We start from the raw sequence: 20660 nt of genomic DNA, 5'->3' as shown, positions 1-20660 counted from the left end.
AGCATTTGTGAAGAAAATGGAAAACTTGCTGAGGAATCAGAAACATTCTGAAAGATGAATGCAAAATGTTTTGACATATTTGCATGTTACAATTAGGTGCTATATTGTAATGCAGTTGTGCTTTTAACACAGTGATTCATCAATCCTGCAAAGGTAAGTTGATGCTTACATTGATCACTGTTGAATAACTGTCCACATGCATGAAAGTACATATCCAATAAAGCACCACAGTGCATTAAAATGTGAAATAAATGGTACCTATTGTCATATTTTTGGTTCTCTGAATTAAATGAGCTTGCTTATGAAGGTTGAAAATGTCTGTACCTGCTCCCACTCCATTGATCAATAGACACACTGCTTAGAAATGGATATTTAATCAGTGGAACTGGAAGTGTTTGTTATGGCAGCTATTCCATTTTGAATGCTAGGCTGACTTTCAAAAACTTCAGCTCAGCAGGTGGCCTGATTGATCCAAGAATTATTAAAACGTTTCTGAGCCTATAATAACAGAATATGTCTTTGACATGTTTCTTCTTTGTTTACAAGCCTAATAAGCACTTAAAGGATTACAACTTTGTTTCCCACCTTGGTCCATTCAGTATTAATGAAGTTGAATCCAGTGTTTTCTTAGCTTGTTAGAGGTTTAATATTTTTCCAGTGATATCAATATAATTCCCATTGTTATTAAATGGCTCCTGGGAACTGTACATAGTGCACTCTAGATGAGTGGCTATGGAAGAGTGAAGTGGAGCATAGATGTGCCATGGGATGGGGAATGTGATGTGACATGAGGGAATGTGAGGGAACATGATGTGGCATCAGAGACCTGAGGGGACAAGGGATGGCATCAAGGAATGGGAGGTGGCAAGGAGGGGTCGGTCAAGGAGATTTTGGGGAGTCTTTAAATAATGTTGGAAGCTGGGCTGATGTGTAGGAGAACCAAGCTGGCCTTCTAACCACAACCATGCTCCCATGCCCACAGTCCTCAATCACAGCTCACAAAATAAACTGTGAATCTGACCCCTGTGTGAAAAGCTAACAATCTCTCAGACAAGTCAGACATCAGTCCAGTGTGAATGTTGGGAGCCACAAGAGTACACGTGGGTTTTTTCCCTAGCCTAGACAAAAATTTGGCCCCATATTCTAAATAGCATGAACCAAAGAGAACCAAGAAATAGCATTTGATGATTTGAACAATGTTAGTGCTGACAAAATAAGATGCGCTGGACTCAACAGCGCTGTGGGGAAAAATGCTGAAGATTATTTTGTAACATGTGCCATATAGTGAATTGTTCCTCAATATTGAATGCTTATTTTCTTTTTGAAGGATAGTATTCTCAAAGATTACTGTATATACTGCTTTATTTATTGTGTCTAAACTACATAATAGTGCCTTGCATTAAATTTAATGCAGTGTTTGGACCAGTTAGTTGCTATCAAGCTCTTGCGCATCTCCTAATGGAAGATTGATCATATTGGTTTGACTTACTTTCTTTCAAGGCTGTTTCTTTCCATCAGAGGTGTTATCTTCTGGCAAAGTTGTGCTCTGAAAAATTGCTCCATGCTAAATATATCAGAAGATTTATAGGAAATGCAAGAATTTCTTTGCCTTAATGATTAATTTCTTTCAGTTTTACAAAAGCACCTGAAGCTCCAAAGACTTAATGGTTACAGTTACTCAGTATTGGTGACACATTTAACGCCAAAGTGGTTTAAGTCTCTTTCTCATAGATTATACGTAGACATTCACCTGTTAAATAAATTTGATTTTGGATTAGGCCAAAGGTTCACAATCATGTCATAAAACACTTGCTTTTGAAAGGTTAAAGTTCAACTGAGTGGCTTTTTGACTGACATTACAGGAATCGTGAGGGAACCGATAGACAGGAATATCAGAGATCCAGACCATCAGAGCAGCGGCCTGTACTCGAGCGGATGAACTCCCGCTCCAGATCCTCAGAACGTGCCGAAACAAACGTCATGAGATCGATGCCATCATTAACATCGGGAAGATCTGCCCCTCCCTCACCTGCACTAACGAGGTGAAAGAGATACATCAAACTGCCAGACTAATCACCTTTACCCCCTCCCCCGTGCCAACTCACCCTTTATTTTTCCTGTAGTTGAGTGATGTCTCCCTTCATCATAGAATAGCCACTAGAAGCCCTCAGTACTAACCTCCTTGTAGCAATAAACACAGCACTTATATCCATGCATGGATATAATGGTGTGGGCATCATGCATTTTGTTTATCAACATCCTTTAGCAGCATCTGTTATGTGAATCACAATATGTCTAGAAGCCTGGAAAGTACATTGAGCACATCGCGGTTATCCTTGTTTTCTCTTACAGCTCAAAGATCTCTAAAAGGAATTGGATGCAGTCTTCAACCTGCTTGTTAACTGCTGAGAAAATACCAGTGCTGTTCTATTTGTTGACCATGTTATTAATTGCAACTTACAATCACAATGCTTAATCATAATGCTGAAACAGTCATTAGGATGGCAAATAATGAGAATGTCCTGGCTGGGAGGAGGAAAGTCCTATTATCAGCACATAATCTATTACAAGCATTTTATATACAATAGTTACAATAGGAATGAATTTTAAACTGCTGAGGTAATATCCAGTGAGCCATTGAAAGGTGTGTTGTCATCAGAAACGCATTTACTTGATCAACCCACCAGTAATCTTTTAGCAAATAAAGACATGAAGTTACTTTCCCCTTCAGTTAATCATTATTTTGTAAAGTGAGTTTTGCACTATTTCTGTTTTCCCTTCAACATTCTTTACAAAGAATTGAAGTCATCCACTTCGTGACAATGCTACACACATTGCCGCTGCCCACAAAGATTCTACTGACCCAAAGCTACTGCTCATTTCTTCCAAGATCTTCTGATCCTGGCTGACACAGAAATGGGCAGCATAGTATTTTCCGTCAAATTTCAGTGAGAGGAGTAGAGTTGGGGAAGGTGAGGACACGCCCCACTTTTATGACAATAGCTGCCATATTCTGGTATGCACCTGAGGGCCAGTCTTTTCATGAATGAGTGCGGGTTAGTGAATGGTTAAGTGAATGGGTGAGTGGACCATTACGTGAATGGGTAACTAAGAAGGTGATGGGTTGAATAGGCAGTCAGGTAATCAGTTAAGTGGATGAGTGAGGAGGTGGATACACGAGTGAGGTGCATAGCTAGGTCAAGTGATAGTTGGATCGCGTGTTCAATGGGGTAATTGGGTCAGGTGTGGTATTAGACAGATGTCAGGGGTGTGGTAGCGTTGGGGTGTAGTTGGGCGGGGTGATATCATTGGTTAGGGTGGTCAATTGGTATCAGGTGGTTGAGAGGGAGGGTGGCACATATTTGGGGGGCAGCCACTTGTGGAGTTACTCAGGTATTAGACTGGTTTTCAACTGTCTACCATTTCCTGGGTAACTATCAGAGTAAGTTGCTTGCATTTAGCCAAAGTCTCCAACTGTAAGTCAAAGTCAAAGACATCAGCACAGGTTCCTGGGAAGCAGAGAGTCAATACATTAAAAGTTTAAGCTTCCTAGGCGATTTGCACCTATGTGCACAAATCAGGATTTCCGAAGGATCCTGATGCGCATCATCCATCGTGCATATTGTCTCCAATAATCTGGTGACTGGAAGATTTGGATCATAATGCTTTTCTTCCCTTTATTAAATATGCTCTTTAGTGTTTATTCACAATGATTTTATTTTGTTTTGACACAAAAGATACTGCTGTATGTATCACCATGTTTTACTTTTACATGAGGTATGTACATTGAAGGTTTCAGTCAACTGAGCTGCTCAATAAACTACACTCTTATCAAAGACATATTCACCAATATCTCTCTGCTCTATGTCATTAGACACTAGTTCTGTGATCAGTTGTTATCTTGGTAAGCATCTTTAATCCTTTGAGTACTGAATGTTTTTAATAATTTCCAAGTTTTGGCCAAGTTCTCCTTCTAACCTACAGGTTGAAGTCCAATCTGAGAGAGAAATTACAGAGCTATAAAAATGTCCTCCTGTACTATATATTAAATTTTACTCTGTCACTTTTATATTTACACTTCCATTCAGTACTGGAAAGGGATAAAGTTCCTGTCAGCCAACTGGTTTGACATAGATTACAGAAATCTGTACTGTAATTTTTATCCTTTTTCACATGCTACAATGTTTTTCTGTTTGCGTGACATTCAGTTTTGGAGAACAGCACGATGATTAAAACACATTTTCACCCATTTGCTTAAAATTGCTTTGACTGTGGTGCATAATTGATTGAGTAGTATGATCATGTCTGCTTGATATTTTATGCCACATATACTTTATGAAGTCCTAATTCTCGGGTGAATAAGTTTATTTCCCAAGTTCTCCCCCCACCCCCCTCCCTGCCCCACACACACCTATTTTGAAATAGCATATCTAAACTTCATTTGTATATTTTTTGGAGAAAAACAATTACCATTTTTTAAAAATCGTACAGGTCGCACCTTCGTAGTGGGTCAGTCCAAACAAGTCCAACCAGCACGCCAATGGCAGGACGGAGGGGCCGCCAGCTACCACAGCTTCCACCAAAGGGATCACTGGAAAGAAGTAAGTGAGAACTACCAAAGTATTGTTCAATCAAACATCCCAGCAAGTAGCAAATGCGGAGTGTACCGTGTTTCAAGTTTGGCAATGTTGGAAAGCTGCAAATAAAATGCTGCTCGTCGTCAATGGCTTTAAAAATTAGTTTGAAAGTTGTGTGATAGATGAAGTTTTATAAATTGTAAAATGAATTGACAGAGCACCCGACAGAAATGCTATCAGTTTATGGGACATAGACAATACACAGCATAGATATTTTAATAACTGAGTGCAATAAAATATTCTGCAAAATGTTTCCTAAGATACAATACATTATTGGCAGTTGCAAATAATTAATTTTACTCGTACAATGACAATTCAGGTTTAACTTAAAAGGCACAAAAGTCACTTGTTTTTTATAATATTACAATAAAAGATTTGTTGGGTGTGGAATTAAACTGAGTATCAGTATTTATACAAGAATAATCCAGGCATCCTGGAATCGATGTGTGCAATGATTTAATTATTTAGTTTCCTTGCATGTATTTGTATCAGTCAGTAATTAATGCAGGTGATGGAGGCCTTGTCTGTCAGCCGCAAAGCAGCGATGCCCTAGGTTACCTTTCTTTCGGAAAGGCCTGCCTAATTAGGTGTCCATCGGGCACTTAAGTGGACGGCAGTGGGCCTTCGTCAGGATCAAGGATCCTTGGGGCACAAGAGGTGCCAGCCAATAGAAGCCAGCAGCTGTGTATTGCAGGCAGTGCCAGCCAGAGCAGTGGCAGCTGCTGGCAATGTACCTGCCTGAGGCTAAGGATCATCTTGGAACCCAGGCGACAGGTGAATGATGCTGGAGTGAGTTCCTGAATGGACATTCATTTCTCACTCAAGGGCCTTAATTGTTGGCGGGTTGGGAAGGCCGTCCATGAGCCTTCCTTTCCCGGAATTAATCAAAGCAGAGGGGGCAAGATGGTGGGCTTCCCAGCCTCCAACTTCATGCTCGATTAAATGCCTAACCTCCCCGCTGCTTCCTTGGGGGGAGGATATTAAATTCTGTCCATTGTATTAGATTGGTGAAAAGCTGATTGTGGCGGTGTTTTAAAGTATTTAACTCTGTAGAAAATTCAGTTTTTTGTTTTTGTATCTTAAAGGAGGGAAACAGATCAACTTCACCCTAATATTGATCTGTGAATTGATCTGTAATTTGTTCATGCTCCATTTTCTTTTCATATTTTCCTTTTATTTATTCCTTTTTTTCTGTTGCTTTCTTCCCAGACAATGGCGAAGAAGGAATTGATCTTTATGAAGGTTTGTAAACACAAATGGGGTTGTTTTTGTAGAGGAGCCTTTTAGGCTTTGTCTGCAGAAATAAACACAACTGCAATAGATTTCCTGTGGTTTCAGTTGTCCTGAACTATCAAATGTGTAATAACGTTTTTAATTTTTCTTTGAGCAGAACTTGTAAATTTAACAATTCTGTAGATATGACATAAATAGTTAGAACTTTCCTCTGGAGTGGAGCTCGTCTTAAGTAGTTCACAGCGTGTGAATGGGCAGGAAACCATGTAGTGTCAATTGCAGTCTCTTTTTGACAAAGGAATATGGTTAGAAACCATAAACGGACAAGAATTTCAGAGGAAGAGCTACACTCAGATGTGTTTATATATATATATATATATATACACACACACAATATATGTTCATGTTTTGTTTTGATGTGTGTTTTCAAGCATGATTTAATATTAGATGTGTTGTGTGGTTAATAATATTGATTATCTCTAAAAAAAAACTAAGAACTTCATGCACATTTTAGGAGCTGAGTTGTGTTGTCATCAGTAAGTTATGTTATACTTATATTTATATTCCAGAATGTATATTAGTAAATTATATAAAGGGAAATGGATATGACGTTGAATTACAAAGTAACAGTCCATTCATTATCAAGATGGCAAAGCTAGTCTATTTTCATCAAATTAAGCTTGAAATCAGAACCCTGCCAGTCAGTATCCATTACTGCTTAAAATTCCAGACCTCTTTGCCAGTGAGTAGCCTTCTCAATACCATGAGAGTCTCAGACCTATACCTTCAGGCTCAGAGATCATTTCCTGTTGCCAGTTTGATGAACAAGTCTCTATTTAAATAAATATAAAAATAAGAATTTTTAGAACTCCTTTAGTTACACCATTTAAGCTTCTGTTACAGTAAATTGTATTGAGGCTTTTATTCAGCAAAAAAGATTCAAATAGTGTTAAACTTATAGTGATAATTCTGCATTTAATTTATGTGATGGAAAATCTCCCATGCCAGTGCTTTGATTTTAGCCCTATAATATCTCTTCTCTTTTCCCTCAATTTCTTCTGTCGCCTTCTGTTTTCTTATTTTTCTTTCTCCCTCCACTATTCCTTTTCCTTTTTGCTTCCATTCCAGTGCAGTGCTTACTGCATGTATTATGTAACAGGGTTGAGGTGCAGCCAGTAAAAGACATCACTAGCTTAGTTGTCATTGTGTACTCTATTTCTATACATAAAAATCAGTAGAAGTAAAGAATTTAAAATATCATATAATTTTTATAGTTTCTGTTATAAAAAGCACATGATTGCCCAAAACATGCATTTTTATTGCATTCATCCACAGTGTGTTTCTTACAGTTGGTATGCTTTCAGGAAAGATTGTATTTGAGAAATCATGACTCACAATTGGTTCCCACAAGAAACTTTTTGCCTAAAGAAACAAGCCTGGCAAGAACCAATTTCCTATCCATGTGCGCCAGCGTTTGGCTCTAATTTACTCTTCCTGTTATTCAAAGTAAAGTAAATTTGAATAAACAGGTGAGCTAAATAAGCAGCAGTTTCCTTTATTATTTTTAGTCTTATTTTTGCTTACAATTTGAAATGGGTATGAAGTTAATTGTCAGGAATAAGCAGTTTCATTAATGAAAGGACATGCAGCTTTCCCTGAGAGGGAAGATGATGAAAGAAAATTACATCATTATTTGTTCATGGGTTGTGGGTGGTGCTCTATTGTCCCTCCCTACTTGCCCTTCTGAAGGGGGTAGAGAGCTTCTTTCTTCGATCATTGCAGTCCATGTGGTGTAGGTACATAAATGGTGCTATTAGATAGGTTTTGATTTTTGACCCAGTGTTAATGAAGGAATAGTGATAAGTTTCAGGTCAGCACTGGTGTGAGTTGAAAGAGAAGTTGCAAGTTATAGTGTCCCTATGTGCCTGCTGTCCTTGTTCTTTTAAGTGGTTGAAGTTGTGGGTTTGGAGGGTGTTGTTGAAGGAGCTTTGCTGAACTGCTGCAGTGAACCCAGTGGATGGTATACACACATACACAGTGCTGAAGGAGTAAATGTTTAAGTTGGTAGATGGGGTGCTAATCAAGCAATCTGCTTTATCCTGGGTGGCGTTGAGATTCTTGAGTAATGTTGGAGTTGTATCTGCCCAGGTAAATGAAGAGCATTCCGTCACACTCCTGACTTGTGTTTTGTGGATGATGGGCATGCTTTGGAGAGTGAGGAGGTAAATAATTAATTGCAGAATACAAAGCCCTGACATCCTCTTGTAGCTTATGTGACTGGTTAGGTATGTTTCTGCATGATGTTGATGGTGGGGTATTCAGCAATGGTAAAGCCTTTTAGTACAAAGACAAGATGGTTGTCAGAGATGATTGTTGGCTTATGTGAAATTGATGTTACAAGGGGCCAACCAGTTCCCCTACTTGTTGCTTTCCCCAATATTGCAACCTGCTGCCTCAGACCTCTATACGCGGGTTTTGGAAGCCCACAAAAAGCACATCAAATTTGAGAGTGAAGAAAAAGAAATGGCTGCTGAGGAGTTGGGAGCATTCTGGAAGATGAGTCTAAAATGTCTGGATGCCTTCAAATGTCACTATTAGGTACTGGATTGCGATGTAGATGTGTTTTTAATATAGTGACTCATCATAGGGATCTGTCCGGCAAAGGTAAGTTGACCCTTACAACATTGTATAATTGTTCACCTGCAATATAGCACTTTTCCAATAGAGAAAATACCATAATGCAGTACAAAAATGTAAAGAAAGATGTTCCCTGCTGTTAATTTTTTTTGTGTTCTAATTTAATTGGATGCCAGAACTGGCTGTTTAAAGAAAAACTTTGCTTCTGAAGAGAAAATGCTCTGAACCTGTCCCATCCATTGACTGACAAGTAGTCTGCTTTGAAATGAAATGGACGTTTGTTTTGTCAATGGAGCTGGATGCTCTAGTTATATCTGATGCTTCATTATGAATTCTTGGCTGGGTTTGAAAAGCTTCTGCTCAGCAGGTGGACTTATTGGTCCAATAATTACTGCAACGTTTCCCAGTCTATAATAAGACAAGATAACATCGATGTGGCTTCTTTACAAATATAATAGGCACTTTTGAGTTTTTCCTTTTTGGGTTTTTTTCTTAGATTGTTAGAGGTTTAATGTTTTTCCAATGTTTTTTGAGTAATTTCCCGTGATACTTCATTCGTATGGAGGAATCTTTGTAATACATACTGGGTGAATGACTATGGAGCACACTTGGTTAATCTGAAGGGAAATAGAGGAACCATTGTGTGCATGGCCCAACTCAAGGGGCATAGAATATTCCTGGGGCTGGTGTGATATGGGTGATTTTAGGGGACTGGGTTGGCATGGAGAGATGTAAGGGAGTGAAGTAGGTGAGGCAAGAGATTTAGGAGTTTTTTAAACAATTTTAGGAGTTGAATACTTTATTGGAGAACTGAAGTTGGGGGGGGGAGGCCTTCCAACCAGCCCATTTTCACATCCACACTCCTCATGTGTCCCACTGCAGCTTGCAAAATGTACTGCAAGCACAGCACCTTCATAAAAAGACAAAAATGTGTGTAAAGCCACATGTGGGTAGGGTGCACAGTTTGTGCACAGCTCAGGTTTTCCCGAGTCCTGACAATAGTTCAGCCTCTGAATCCCACCATCAATTGCCCTGAATGTCACTTCTGCAACTTTTCATGCCATTGTTATTCTGGTCATGTGGTGGTGCATCATGAAACTCAAAGGCCTTGCATTAAGAAGGTAACTGAAGTTTTGTATTGCCAGTGAAAATAATTTAGTCAAGACAAGCAGATATAGGGTTGGAAGTTGTTTATGTTTTGTGAGACTTCTGGTTTCCCTGGATTATAAATCATCAGTGTATTTGTGGAACCATTTGTGTGACTGTCCAAAATGCTGCTCCTTGCCTTAATAGAAAGGTGGACTATTTCTTGAAATAACTCTGTTTTGGCAGTAATTTCAAGATGGGTGTGTTGAAATTACTTTTGTTTATTAGAGTCAATAACAAGTATACATATGCTACATCTATATGAATGAGGCTATGTTTGAAGATGTGCAATTTATGCATCCATGGCACTTTCTTGTGGGTGGAACCTTCAACTTTGACAGGGATGTAAGATGAGTAATAATGATTGGCCACAAGTTATCCTCTTTGTCTGATTAGAGTCCACTGAAAGGAAAACCAGGCAACCGCTCCACCTCTGACAAATTGCACTTGTTTCCAATCTCAGTTTGCAATATATTGCCACTCTCATTATTTCCACTATGTGGTGGTTGACAGCCTTGCGGCAGCAGAATGATTATTTCTGTTTACTAGAGCTTCTTCATTCAGTGTGACATCCACATTCCTGCCTGTATGTCTATATTTCTAAATTTGTTGGTCAGCCATAAAGCTTAGAATGTCTCTGCTGCACAATTTGCAGCTGAGTCAGTTGTTTCATGAACTCTGTAGAAGCAAAACATCTATACACCACCATCCTGATTGGCAGTGCCAACAGTTAGGACAGACAAGCAGGAAAAGCTTTCGTACGGAGGCAAGTACTCCTCTAATCATTAACATGTAGTGAAATTGTAAATGCATTTATTGGGTAAACTAGGGTTGTTCTCCCTGGAAAGACGGAGAATGAGAGGAGACCTAATAGAGGTGTATAAAATTATGAAGGGTATAGATAGGGTGAACAGTGGGAAGCTTTTTCCCAGGTCAGAGGTGACGATCATGAGGGGTCACAGGCTCAAGGAGAGAGGGGCGAGGTATAACTCAGATATCAGAGGGACGTTTTTTACACAGAGGGTGGTGGGGGCCTGGAATGCGCTGCCAAGTAGGGTTGTGGAGGCGGACACGCTGGGATCGTTTTAAGATTTACCTGGATAGTCACATGAGCAGACTGGGAATGGAGGGATACAAACGAATGGCCTAGTTGGACCAATGAGCGGCACAGGCTTAGAGGGCTGAAGGGCCTGTTTCCTGTGCTGTGCTGTTCTTTGTTCTTTGTTTTTTGCATTCAGGGACATTCCCTCCAATCAACATTTCTTGTGAAATCCTAGTGCATTTTAAATAATGGCTTTGGCATTTCACTGGAAGTAGCATTTGAAGGAAATCTTCCTCTGATGTTGCAAGCACATAGTAACCAAAACAAATCCTCCTCTCAGATTTACAGTATTTCTAGCAAATGAAGAGAACATTTTAACCCACCAAAACTTTTTTAATGTTTGGGAAGGATGAGATGATTGGAATCCCAACTCCAATCATCTCGATAAAACTGTTTCCAGTTGGTGGGTTGGTAATTTTAATATTATAACATGATTGAGAATCTCATATTTAATGACCATTTTGAATGTAAGCATGACTGGCCAAGTTTTCTGGGTCTTGGGAAACTGACAAGCTAAAGAAAGGAAAAAACTGCTGAATCCTGGAAGGTAAGTGCCTTTTTGCTTACCTGCTGAATCCAAATTTATCTACTTCATCAAAACCCCATGACTGGACACCCCCTTTCCATGACTCTTCTGATGTTCTCCATAAAGCTTCTAATTTTCCCTGAGCCCAGCCCCTGATCGTTCCTCTAGTCTCCAAACTCCCTTCTGCCCACCTCCCCAGGCCTTTGCAACTGCGCCTCTCCCTCTTCTCTACTCCCCTACTATGGCTTGGTACTGAAGCCTACTCACCTAATGACCAGCCTCTCAATGTGGCCAGTCACAGCCAGGAAATGAGGATAAAAAAAGTTAATTCAATCCTTTAAGTTTGGCAGAACCTTTGCCAAAAGGGCGGCACAGTAGCACAGTGGTTAGCACTGCTGCTTCACAGCTCCAGGGTCCTGGGCTCGATTCCAGGCTTGGGTCACTGTGTGTGTGGAGTTTGCACATTCTCCTCGTGTCTGTGTGGGTTTCCTCCGGGTGCTCCAGTTTCTTCCCACAGTCCAGAGATGTGCGGGTTAGGTTGATTGGCCATGCTAAGAAACTTCCCCTTAGTGTCCAGGGATGCGTAGGTTAGAGGGATTAGTGGGTATAATATGTATGGATATGGGGGTAGGGCCTGGGTGGGATTGTGTTCGGTGCAGACTCGATAGGCCGAATGGCCTCTTTCTGCAATGTAGGGTTCTATGATTCTATTTGCGAAATTTGTTCTTCTGAATCACCTGAATTAAAATCAAACCCCACTCCTCCCCATTCACCCCTCACCTCATTAATGTCGAGCTTATGATAATCAAAGGGAACCTCAAAATTAAAAACAAAATGTACTCTTTAATCTTCTCTTTAATCTCAAAATTTAGAAAACATTAATTCCTATTCAGGAACAATGCAAATATTACAATTTATATGCAAAATTGTGCAGTGAATTTCAGAGCAAACTCACTATCTACAAAATCAAAACAATGAAGTAGTTCCTTTGAATCACCACAATTAAAATGAACTGACATTCTTGTATCTGATCTGAAACTTGCTGTTCTTTCCATTATAACAAATTGTCAGTTACCAGAGAGACGCAAATCTGATTTACTCAAATATTGAGTACTTAAAAAAAAATGTTTGCAACTGCAAAAACAATGCATGTAAATGTTGGGACTGAAGTTGACTAATTCATGTATTTTTTGAAAAAATTTGCAGTATATCTATAAAATATTAATTTTCTTACTAGAAGCGTTTCCTGCTATTATAAGCTTTTATTTTTTGCGTCATGGTTTTTGTCATGACTCGTGATACCTGCTGACGCCTAAAGCAATATCTGGGTATATCATTTTAAATGGTTAGCTTGATAAATGTTAAAGGTATCTTTAGTTGTCTTTTAATGTTAGTACTGGTGATGCAGTGGCAGCATTGTGTGTACCTGCCACTTCCATCAATTGCAAAGTCTATTATTGGGCCATTAGATACTTTTCCCTTTCTGTTCTTTATTCCAAATTAAATTTAGAATGAGTCTGGAGCAAAGGAACACTGAGTATAAAGGATAATCTGTTTCTGTTACTGCCTTTATTTTATTATTTGCTCTGCTACTTTTCATCTCTCCCTGCCTTTCTTACCTACATCTAGTTCCAATGCTCACCCACCACACAGTTTTCTTGGTCCCTACTGACTGCCTGGAAAAAAATGTATATCTTTGATCCTGCGATGCCCACATTCCAATCCACCATTGGTTCCCGGCAAAAATATAAGATTGCAGCCCCTACTGGGTCAAACCCATCTTCACCTTGCTGGTTGCCCACTTAAAACATAACCATTGTTTGTTGCCCCATTTTTGTCTTGTTGACGGCTCCTGCAAAAATATTACACCTTGATCTGAAACCCATTCCATGGTCCCCACTGGCTGACTATCCCCTTCATAAATTAATTAATACTTAATGTCGCTGAAGCCCCAGTTGCTGCTGCCTGGCTATCCACTGACTGGTGAGGCGGCACGGTAGCACAGTGGTTAGCATTGCTACTTCACAGCTCCAGGGTCCTGGGTTCAATTCCTGGCTTGGGTCACTGTCTGTGTGGAGTTTGCACATTCTCCTCGTGTCTGCATGGGTTTCCTCCAGGTACTCCAGTTTCCTCCCACAGTCCAAAGATGTGTGGGTTAGGGTTGATTGGCCATGCTAAGAAATTGCCCCTTAGTGCCCAGGAATGTGTAGGTTAGAGGGATTAGTGGGTATAATGTGGGGTTAGAGCCTGGATGGGATTGTATTCGACGCAGACTCAATGGGCCGAATGGCCTTTTTCTGCACTGTAGGGTTCTATGATTCTGTGGAGCTCTGGCCCTACTATCCAGAGCCCAGCTTAAAAAGGATTTTAAAAATTGTCTTGTCAGCCCCCCAATACTCATTACGGTTTTAAAAAAACTAAAGCACCACCTTATCAGCTGAAATTTATTGAGTTATCCTTTAAATAAGTTAAGACTATGGGTGGAATTCTCCCATGCCCAGCTGGCAGGTTCAATGGCAGGGCATGGGGTGGGGGGGAGAAGCATTCAGCTGGAGGCTCAAACGTGGTTTCACACTGCTGCGAATTTCCCACGGGATCTTCCACTGTTGCCGTGGTAGATTGGAAAACACACAGAAAGTGAACATGAAACTGACTTACATTCTGCTAATGGATGTAAATGGAGGCCCAACTGGCATCATCCCCTATTTCCCCCGCCACATCCGCCATGGCCAATTCTCCTCAACACCAGTGGAAAACACTCTGGTGCAAAACATACCCAGAACAATGTGGCGTGCAGATGTCAAAACTCACCTGAACAATGCCTCGGACTGCCCCCCAGTGTTCAGAATGGAAGCCAGCAGCAATCCTGGACCCTGGACCACAGAGCAGTGTGTGTGGGAGGAGCGTCCACAGGTCAATCTTCCAGCATCAGTGTCATCAAGGAAGTCCATCTTCCACCCTCAGAATGTTCCTGGACATCCACCTTCATTTGTAGGAAGTCCATCTTCTTTCTTCAATGGCTGGGTAGTGATGTTGGGAGCCTTTGTCAAAATGGCACCCAGATATGATGATGGACTACATGTCCACAGAATGCAGCACAATTCACCTGATTGCACAATTAATGAGGTTGGGGTCAGAAGATATGGCATGTTTTCCCACTAGTGAGAAACACTCTGCATGGCTGCCTCCAGCACTTGACTTAGTTCCTCTTTGGGAGTATTCTGCCCTGTGCCTTTGCTGTTCAACCTTATTACATAATGGAAGCTCTATGAGTGATATTTGGTGTGTCGAACCATCTGTTTCCAAAACCTACTCCCCCTGGCTCTTCAGCATAAAGACTCAAGGGCTCAACTTTGCCATGGAAGATGGGAATCGGGACCGAACGCAAATCACTTCCCCACTTCTATCTCCTGGCTGCGATTTTGTGGTCCCCATATCCTTAGTTGGCCTGGATGCCGTACTTCAGGCCTAAATTAGGAATGGAGGCATTCCAATTCTGGAATTGGCAGATTAAAAGGCCTATTTCCATTCCTCTCCATTCCCAAACATACTGGCCCAGATCTTCAGACGGTTTCGTGGTGAACGTGAGCTGTATCAGAAAGACCTCATATAGATATAAATGAACTTAAAAAAAAATTCAGAAGTATTTTGTAAGTATTTCCCCATATTCCTCCCCATCCCTAAACCACTGTGCCCATCATATCCACCCCCCCTCCGACCCTTTATCCATTTTAAAATTATATGAACTCACAAGTCCTATAATAAACCTGGAATGCAACTAAGAGTCAAAAAGTTCTCCAACTAGTAGTATGAATCTTAACCAGCAGCCGTATTGTCATTGTCAAAAGTAAAATTGTTTATCTGGGGGATATATGTGTTCTTGGGTATAATCTATTTTTTAAAATGTGTTTCTAAACTTAAGTGCATCTTTAAAACATAATCAAGTACTTAGAAACACATTAAAAAGCTGAATTGCATTCAAAAGCCGACAAATTCCCTAAATAAAAAGTTTGACCTTTTGTTGAACCCTGGCCGCCTCACAGAAAATAAGAATATTTTCCAGAGACAGGCTGATGATATAAATAAACTGGCTAATTGGAATGAGATTATTCGGGGCCTGTACCCTCTCCTAACCTCAACAAAATGACACAGGGTGGTGCCGCACCACTCAGCAGACATTTTGTTTGCCATCCAGCCCCCATTCCCACATCCCTTCCAGCTCAAATATCCAATCCTGTCCTCTAATCTTCAACTCTCAACACACGATGAGCAATGCCACAGGAGATCCGCTAGTTGCCTCAGTAAATCGAAACATGATAATTGTGTTCAAAAAGTAAAGTTCGCTAGTTTAGATTTTATTGAGATAGGTATAGTAGTTTATACACAATTAGGTGGATGAGGGTTTATTGGAATGTTTCTTTGTTAGCAATGATTCTGATGAAAATTTTACTTTTCACTATTTGGCTAGAGCAAATGTTCCAGTTTAAAATTTCCTAACCTCCTTGCGTGTCTCTCTTTTATCAGTTCTAGTATTGCCACTGTTCCTTTGCATCCTGTACTAAACACAAAGGTCTGCATGTTCCTTTTTTTCCCTTGTGAATGCAGGACTTATTGTATTACTTCCCACACTTTGCTTTTCTTCTTCAGTAACTGTGGTACTTTTCATTTTCAGTCTTTCTTAATCCTCTGAGCAGCTACAAAGCTGACAGCTTGATTTATCCCACTTTTGTTTTATGTTCTTTTCAACCTTGATGTTGACCTACATTGTGGTTCCTGGTCGTTCATCTCTGTAGATTTATAATCTGGATCATAAATTAGCGCATGTACAATTTGCACATTGTAACTGAACCATAAATTGTAAAGAGGTTGCAAAAGAAAGTAAAAGCGCTCTCACATACAGGGGATTTTCCACTCCATTAGCGTTGGGGGTTTGGCATTCAATGTCGGGAGCACCATTATAATACATCTGTGTCTCAGTATTGGGCCCATGTGGCAGAATCATACACCCCTGCCAAAACATCTATCCACGGCAGCATGATGGCAAAACAGCGCCAATCATGACTAGCTTCAAAAGGTGCGCACCTGGCAAGTACCCCTCTGAGGGGAACCTGGAGGTGAGCACAGTGCTTGTGGTGTGGCTCTGCGTATTAAAGAGGTTGACTTTGGGGCTGTGGCGGGGACTCATGGATAACTATCCTTTATTTGGGAGTGACCGGAATTAACTTGAGGGCAACTAGGGTAACACTGGAAAGGTACAGGAGTAATACTGGTAGGGTAGCAGGGATTTGACACCGGTGTATTGGGGCACAAGACTGGAGTGCCAGGACCGCAGACTCCAGGGTACTGGGGGCCTAGTTGGGGAAAAGTTGGTGGGGGTGCACTTCAGGGTATTGGGGTGGAAGACTCCAGGGCACAGAGGTTAATAGATTAATGACTCTGGGGTACTAGGGGATACTCAGGAGATTGGGATGTTTACTGTGGGGATGGGAGGGACACTGGGGCGGGGGTGGGGGGTGGGGAGGGGAACTGTCAAGTGCGAAAAGCATCATTTGAGGTTGCCTTCTGCTGCTCGGCCACAGCTTTTTGGAAGGGCCTCATAGAGGAAATGGAAGCATGAGGCACTCCACTGGGTTGGTGGAGAGTCATCATGGACTGACAGTTTCACACAAATCTGGGAGGAGATGGGCTTCTGGAAGTGGGCTGTTGACAATGACAAGCCTAATGGAAAGACAGTTCAGTGATCAGTACCCCTTTGTAGTCATGTTCATTCAGCTGTAACTCAATTGACATGCCTGGAGTCCAACTAGTCACACGCTTATGTCCACTCCAGCATCACTTATGTATATGAGAGCTACTGATTGCTGCTCAACATTTAACCCTTGGCACACTAACTTCCAAAATCACTGACTGCCATGATGTGCCTATATCATTGGCTTTCTGGTTAAGCAACTACATTCCCTTAGGGAGTTTGCTTTGGCACACTGCCTGAGAAGAACGCTGCTGATCTTGGCTGTATGCTTAAGTGCATATTAACCATCGCCCCCCATTGACCAGGTCCAGGCAGGGCCTTGAAGTGAAGCTTTGGACAATATCTGCACCTGAAATGAAAGATCCAGATGTAGTGGACTGGGCATCTAGTGTTAGTGTTGCTGAAAGTTTTAGAAGTGCTCAATTTTTAAGCTAGTGTCTTCTTCGAGGCTCCTCAGGTGACCTCTGCAGGATTTCATAAGCTTCCTCATGCAAGAGCACCCTGGAAGTCTTGAATGCAGTCTTCGCAAGGGTACACAACTTTGTCCATTTCAATCGGGATTATGCAGTATTCAAGAGAGATGGGTTTTGCACAGATTGCTGGCTTTCTGCAGGTGCAGGGTGCCATCAGCTGCATATACGTGACACTCAGATCTCCAGGGATCAAGCAGTGAAGTATATGAACCACAGGGACTTCCAGCCATTGAATATTTAGCTGGTCTGTGACCAAACAAAATGCAGCCTGCAAGTGTGCACTTGATTCCCAGGAAGTGTGCATGACTCCTAAGCTATGAGCCACTCTCAGATTCCTGACATATTTCAGGGTCCACAAAGGTTGCAGATTTGATTCCTCATGGATAAGGACTAACCACTGAAGGAGGTGGCTGATAATACCTATGCAGGGGCTACAAAGTGCAGCTGAGATGAGATACAATGAGACTCGAGCTGCAACCCGCAGTTTAATGGAATAGAACATAGAGATGCTAATGATGAAGTTCTGGTGCCTTAACTGGCCTGATAGAGCCCTGCAATACAATCCCCAGGGGTGTCATGCGTAGTAGTCACCTATTACACCCTGCACATCCTGGCACTGCAACAAGAGGTGGAACTGCCTGAGGAGGAGATGGAGGAATGGCACCTCCCTTCTGATGAAGGGTGTGAGTAGGAAGATGTCATCGAGGGAGAGGATGTCGACATGAGGCAGTGATAATTTCCTGATGAGGCAGACAAGCTTGGGACATGCTCATTGCTGCTAGGTTCATGGAGGGTGGTGAGGACACCCAGTGAGGATATTCTGTTATCTTCACATGCCTTCTGTGAACATTGCTCTCCTGTCTGTCTGGTGGTGGTGCACATAACTTCAGTCATAAGGCTCCTGCATTGGGGAGGAACCCATTGTCCATAGTCCCTACATTCCAGGAGGATGATGATGACTTGCAGTGATGACAGTGCATAGATTCTCACAGCAGCTTCTGTGAGTGTCTGACTCCTGATGTCAGCTCGCTTCCTCTCAATGACTCAGGTCATATCATGGTAACGCAGCAGGAAGAGTTCCATCTTTCCTGATCATGCAGCATTATTCTGGATTCTACAGTGCAGTGTCACCAGAGGTTGATGCAAATGGGATAGTGGGGCCCACCACATCTCAAAGGTGCAGAGAGCACACATTGACAATGACTGGATGAGTGACAGTCACCCTGTACATTGTGCGAGACATCCTCATTCCGTATGAAATACAGACATGACTGATGTCTTCAGTCACTGTGAAATGCTTAATACCTGTGCCCACACTGCAGCTAGAGCTTCTTAACTTTTCTAACATCTTGGTGCACCCCCAACATCCATAGTGGAGATGGAGACAATCTCTCTGCCACACCTTGTTATCTGTGATAACTTTGTAGGCATCCTCTGACGGGCTAAGAGCTGGAGGGCCCTGGCTTGCTTTTGGGGTTCTGTTATGTGGCAGTACCAGTCTCCTCAGTCTGTGGAGCTGAAGCAGAAGTGTCCCAGGAAATGAGGATTCAAATGGGCAAGGTACTCCTGGAGTCACCTGTATGGATGGTCCGGGGTGTCAACCACCTTCTCTCCCCCCCCCCCCCCCCCATTGGTGCTCGAGGGCCCTTTGCTTTCTCCTTGAAATAGAGAGGCAGCTGGAGTAAGGTTGAGAAGCCCTGCCACCCCCTGACATTGGCTATGATGGATCCCAGAAATTGCCTGCACCATGGAGTGCGTATCCTACAGCAGTGCAGGACAAAAAATCTTGCACCAAGGTCTCCTGTGTTTTTTTTTTGCCGCTGACCTCACCATCAGCACAGAAACAATAGAGCTTCTCCCCACCCTATTAGATGAATCTGCCTTCAAATTCCGTGAGGACCTTGAATTCTGGCATCAGTCTGCCCATCCGGGATCTCTCCCTCGTATGTGCCAGCTTCTCCTGTATGAATACAGATAGAGAAAGTGTAAGCAGGACGCATGCCAGGGCAGACGATAAGGATGCCTGGCAAGTGTGAATGGTGAATGAGTCCAGCGAGTTGATGAGGACACGATCCGCAGCAGGGGGGGATGAAGGTGTATATGGAAGAGTGAGTGGTGATGTCCTTTGAGCTGGCAGTGAGTGAGATCCCTGTTGATGTGTGCTGGTATGTGAGTGGGAGTTGCTTTCAGCATGGAAATCTTCAACAGCGAATGCTGCAATATATGGTGAGAAGGACCACCATTGCTTTTGGCAGCTCAGTGCCATTTTTCCTGCATACTATTGGCCTTTGCCTTAGATTCTGTCAGATGTGTGGTCCTGATAGGAATTTAGAATCATTGAATTTAACTACAAACTTTGGTTTCCTTATCAGTTGCCATTATACAACTCATGTCTTTAGTGTAATATACCCTGTAGAATTTAAATTGCCTTGTAACACTGCATTCCTACATTTATTATGTCATTGTAATTAAGTAAATAGATAATTCCTTATCAAACTCAATACCATTAATTTCAATTTTGAAAATCCATGGGAAATTCTTCCACTATATGGATGTGGAGGTTTTGGAGCGGGTACAGAAAAGATTTACCAGGATGCTACCTGGTATGGAGGGCATTACCTATGAGGAGTGATTGGAGAAACTTGGTTTGTTCTCACTGGAGGTTGAGGGGTGACCTGATAGAAATCTTCAAGATTGTGAGAGGCATGGACAGAGTGGATAGTCAGAAGCTTTTTCCCAGGGTGGAAGAGTCAATTACTAGGGGGCATAGGTTTACGGTACGAGGGGCAAGGTTTAAAGGAGATGTATGAGGCAGATTTTTTACACAGAGAGTGGTGGGTGCCTCGTTACCTGGGGAGATAATGGAAGCGGATACGTTAGTGACTTTTAAGAGGCGTCGTGACAAGTACATGGATAGGATGGGAATAGAGGGATATGGAAGGGTTCCTGGAAGGATAGAGGATTTTTGTTAAGTCAGGCAGCATGGCTGGTACAGGCTTGGATGGCCAAAGTGCCTGTTCCTGTGCTGTAATTTTCTTTGTTTGTATAAGATCAGCAGTTGTTCACCGCTACCCTACCTTCCCAACTCAACCAGTGAAATAACCTAATAAATAGCTTGTAATTCCATTGTTTTTCTTGTGGTTTATGGTAGTGCCAT

General features: G+C 41.8%; 1 protein-coding gene across 22 annotated transcripts in view; it reads left to right on the top strand.

Annotated features, from left to right (window-relative positions):
* rims2a (regulating synaptic membrane exocytosis 2a) overlaps positions 1-20660 on the top strand; it is a 1020455-nt gene that overhangs the window by 709839 nt on the left and 289956 nt on the right. For 19 of the 22 annotated variants that reach the window (XM_080193752.1, XM_080193745.1, XM_080193738.1 and 16 more), the window contains 3 exons: positions 1863-2042; positions 4492-4601; positions 5847-5879. In XM_080193752.1, the coding sequence (XP_080049878.1) occupies positions 1863-2042; positions 4492-4601; positions 5847-5879 (323 nt within the window). The remainder of the gene's footprint in view (positions 1-1862; positions 2043-4491; positions 4602-5846; positions 5880-20660) is intronic. The other 3 variants (XM_080193743.1, XM_080193735.1, XM_080193755.1) reach the window with 1 other exon arrangement.

This window comes from Carcharhinus amblyrhynchos, chromosome 8 (genome assembly GCF_965287045.1).
Source record: "Carcharhinus amblyrhynchos chromosome 8, sCarAmb.v2.hapA, whole genome shotgun sequence".
In the NCBI taxonomy this organism is placed as follows: domain Eukaryota; kingdom Metazoa; phylum Chordata; class Chondrichthyes; order Carcharhiniformes; family Carcharhinidae; genus Carcharhinus; species Carcharhinus amblyrhynchos.
This window is presented reverse-complemented; position numbering and strand designations above follow the sequence as displayed.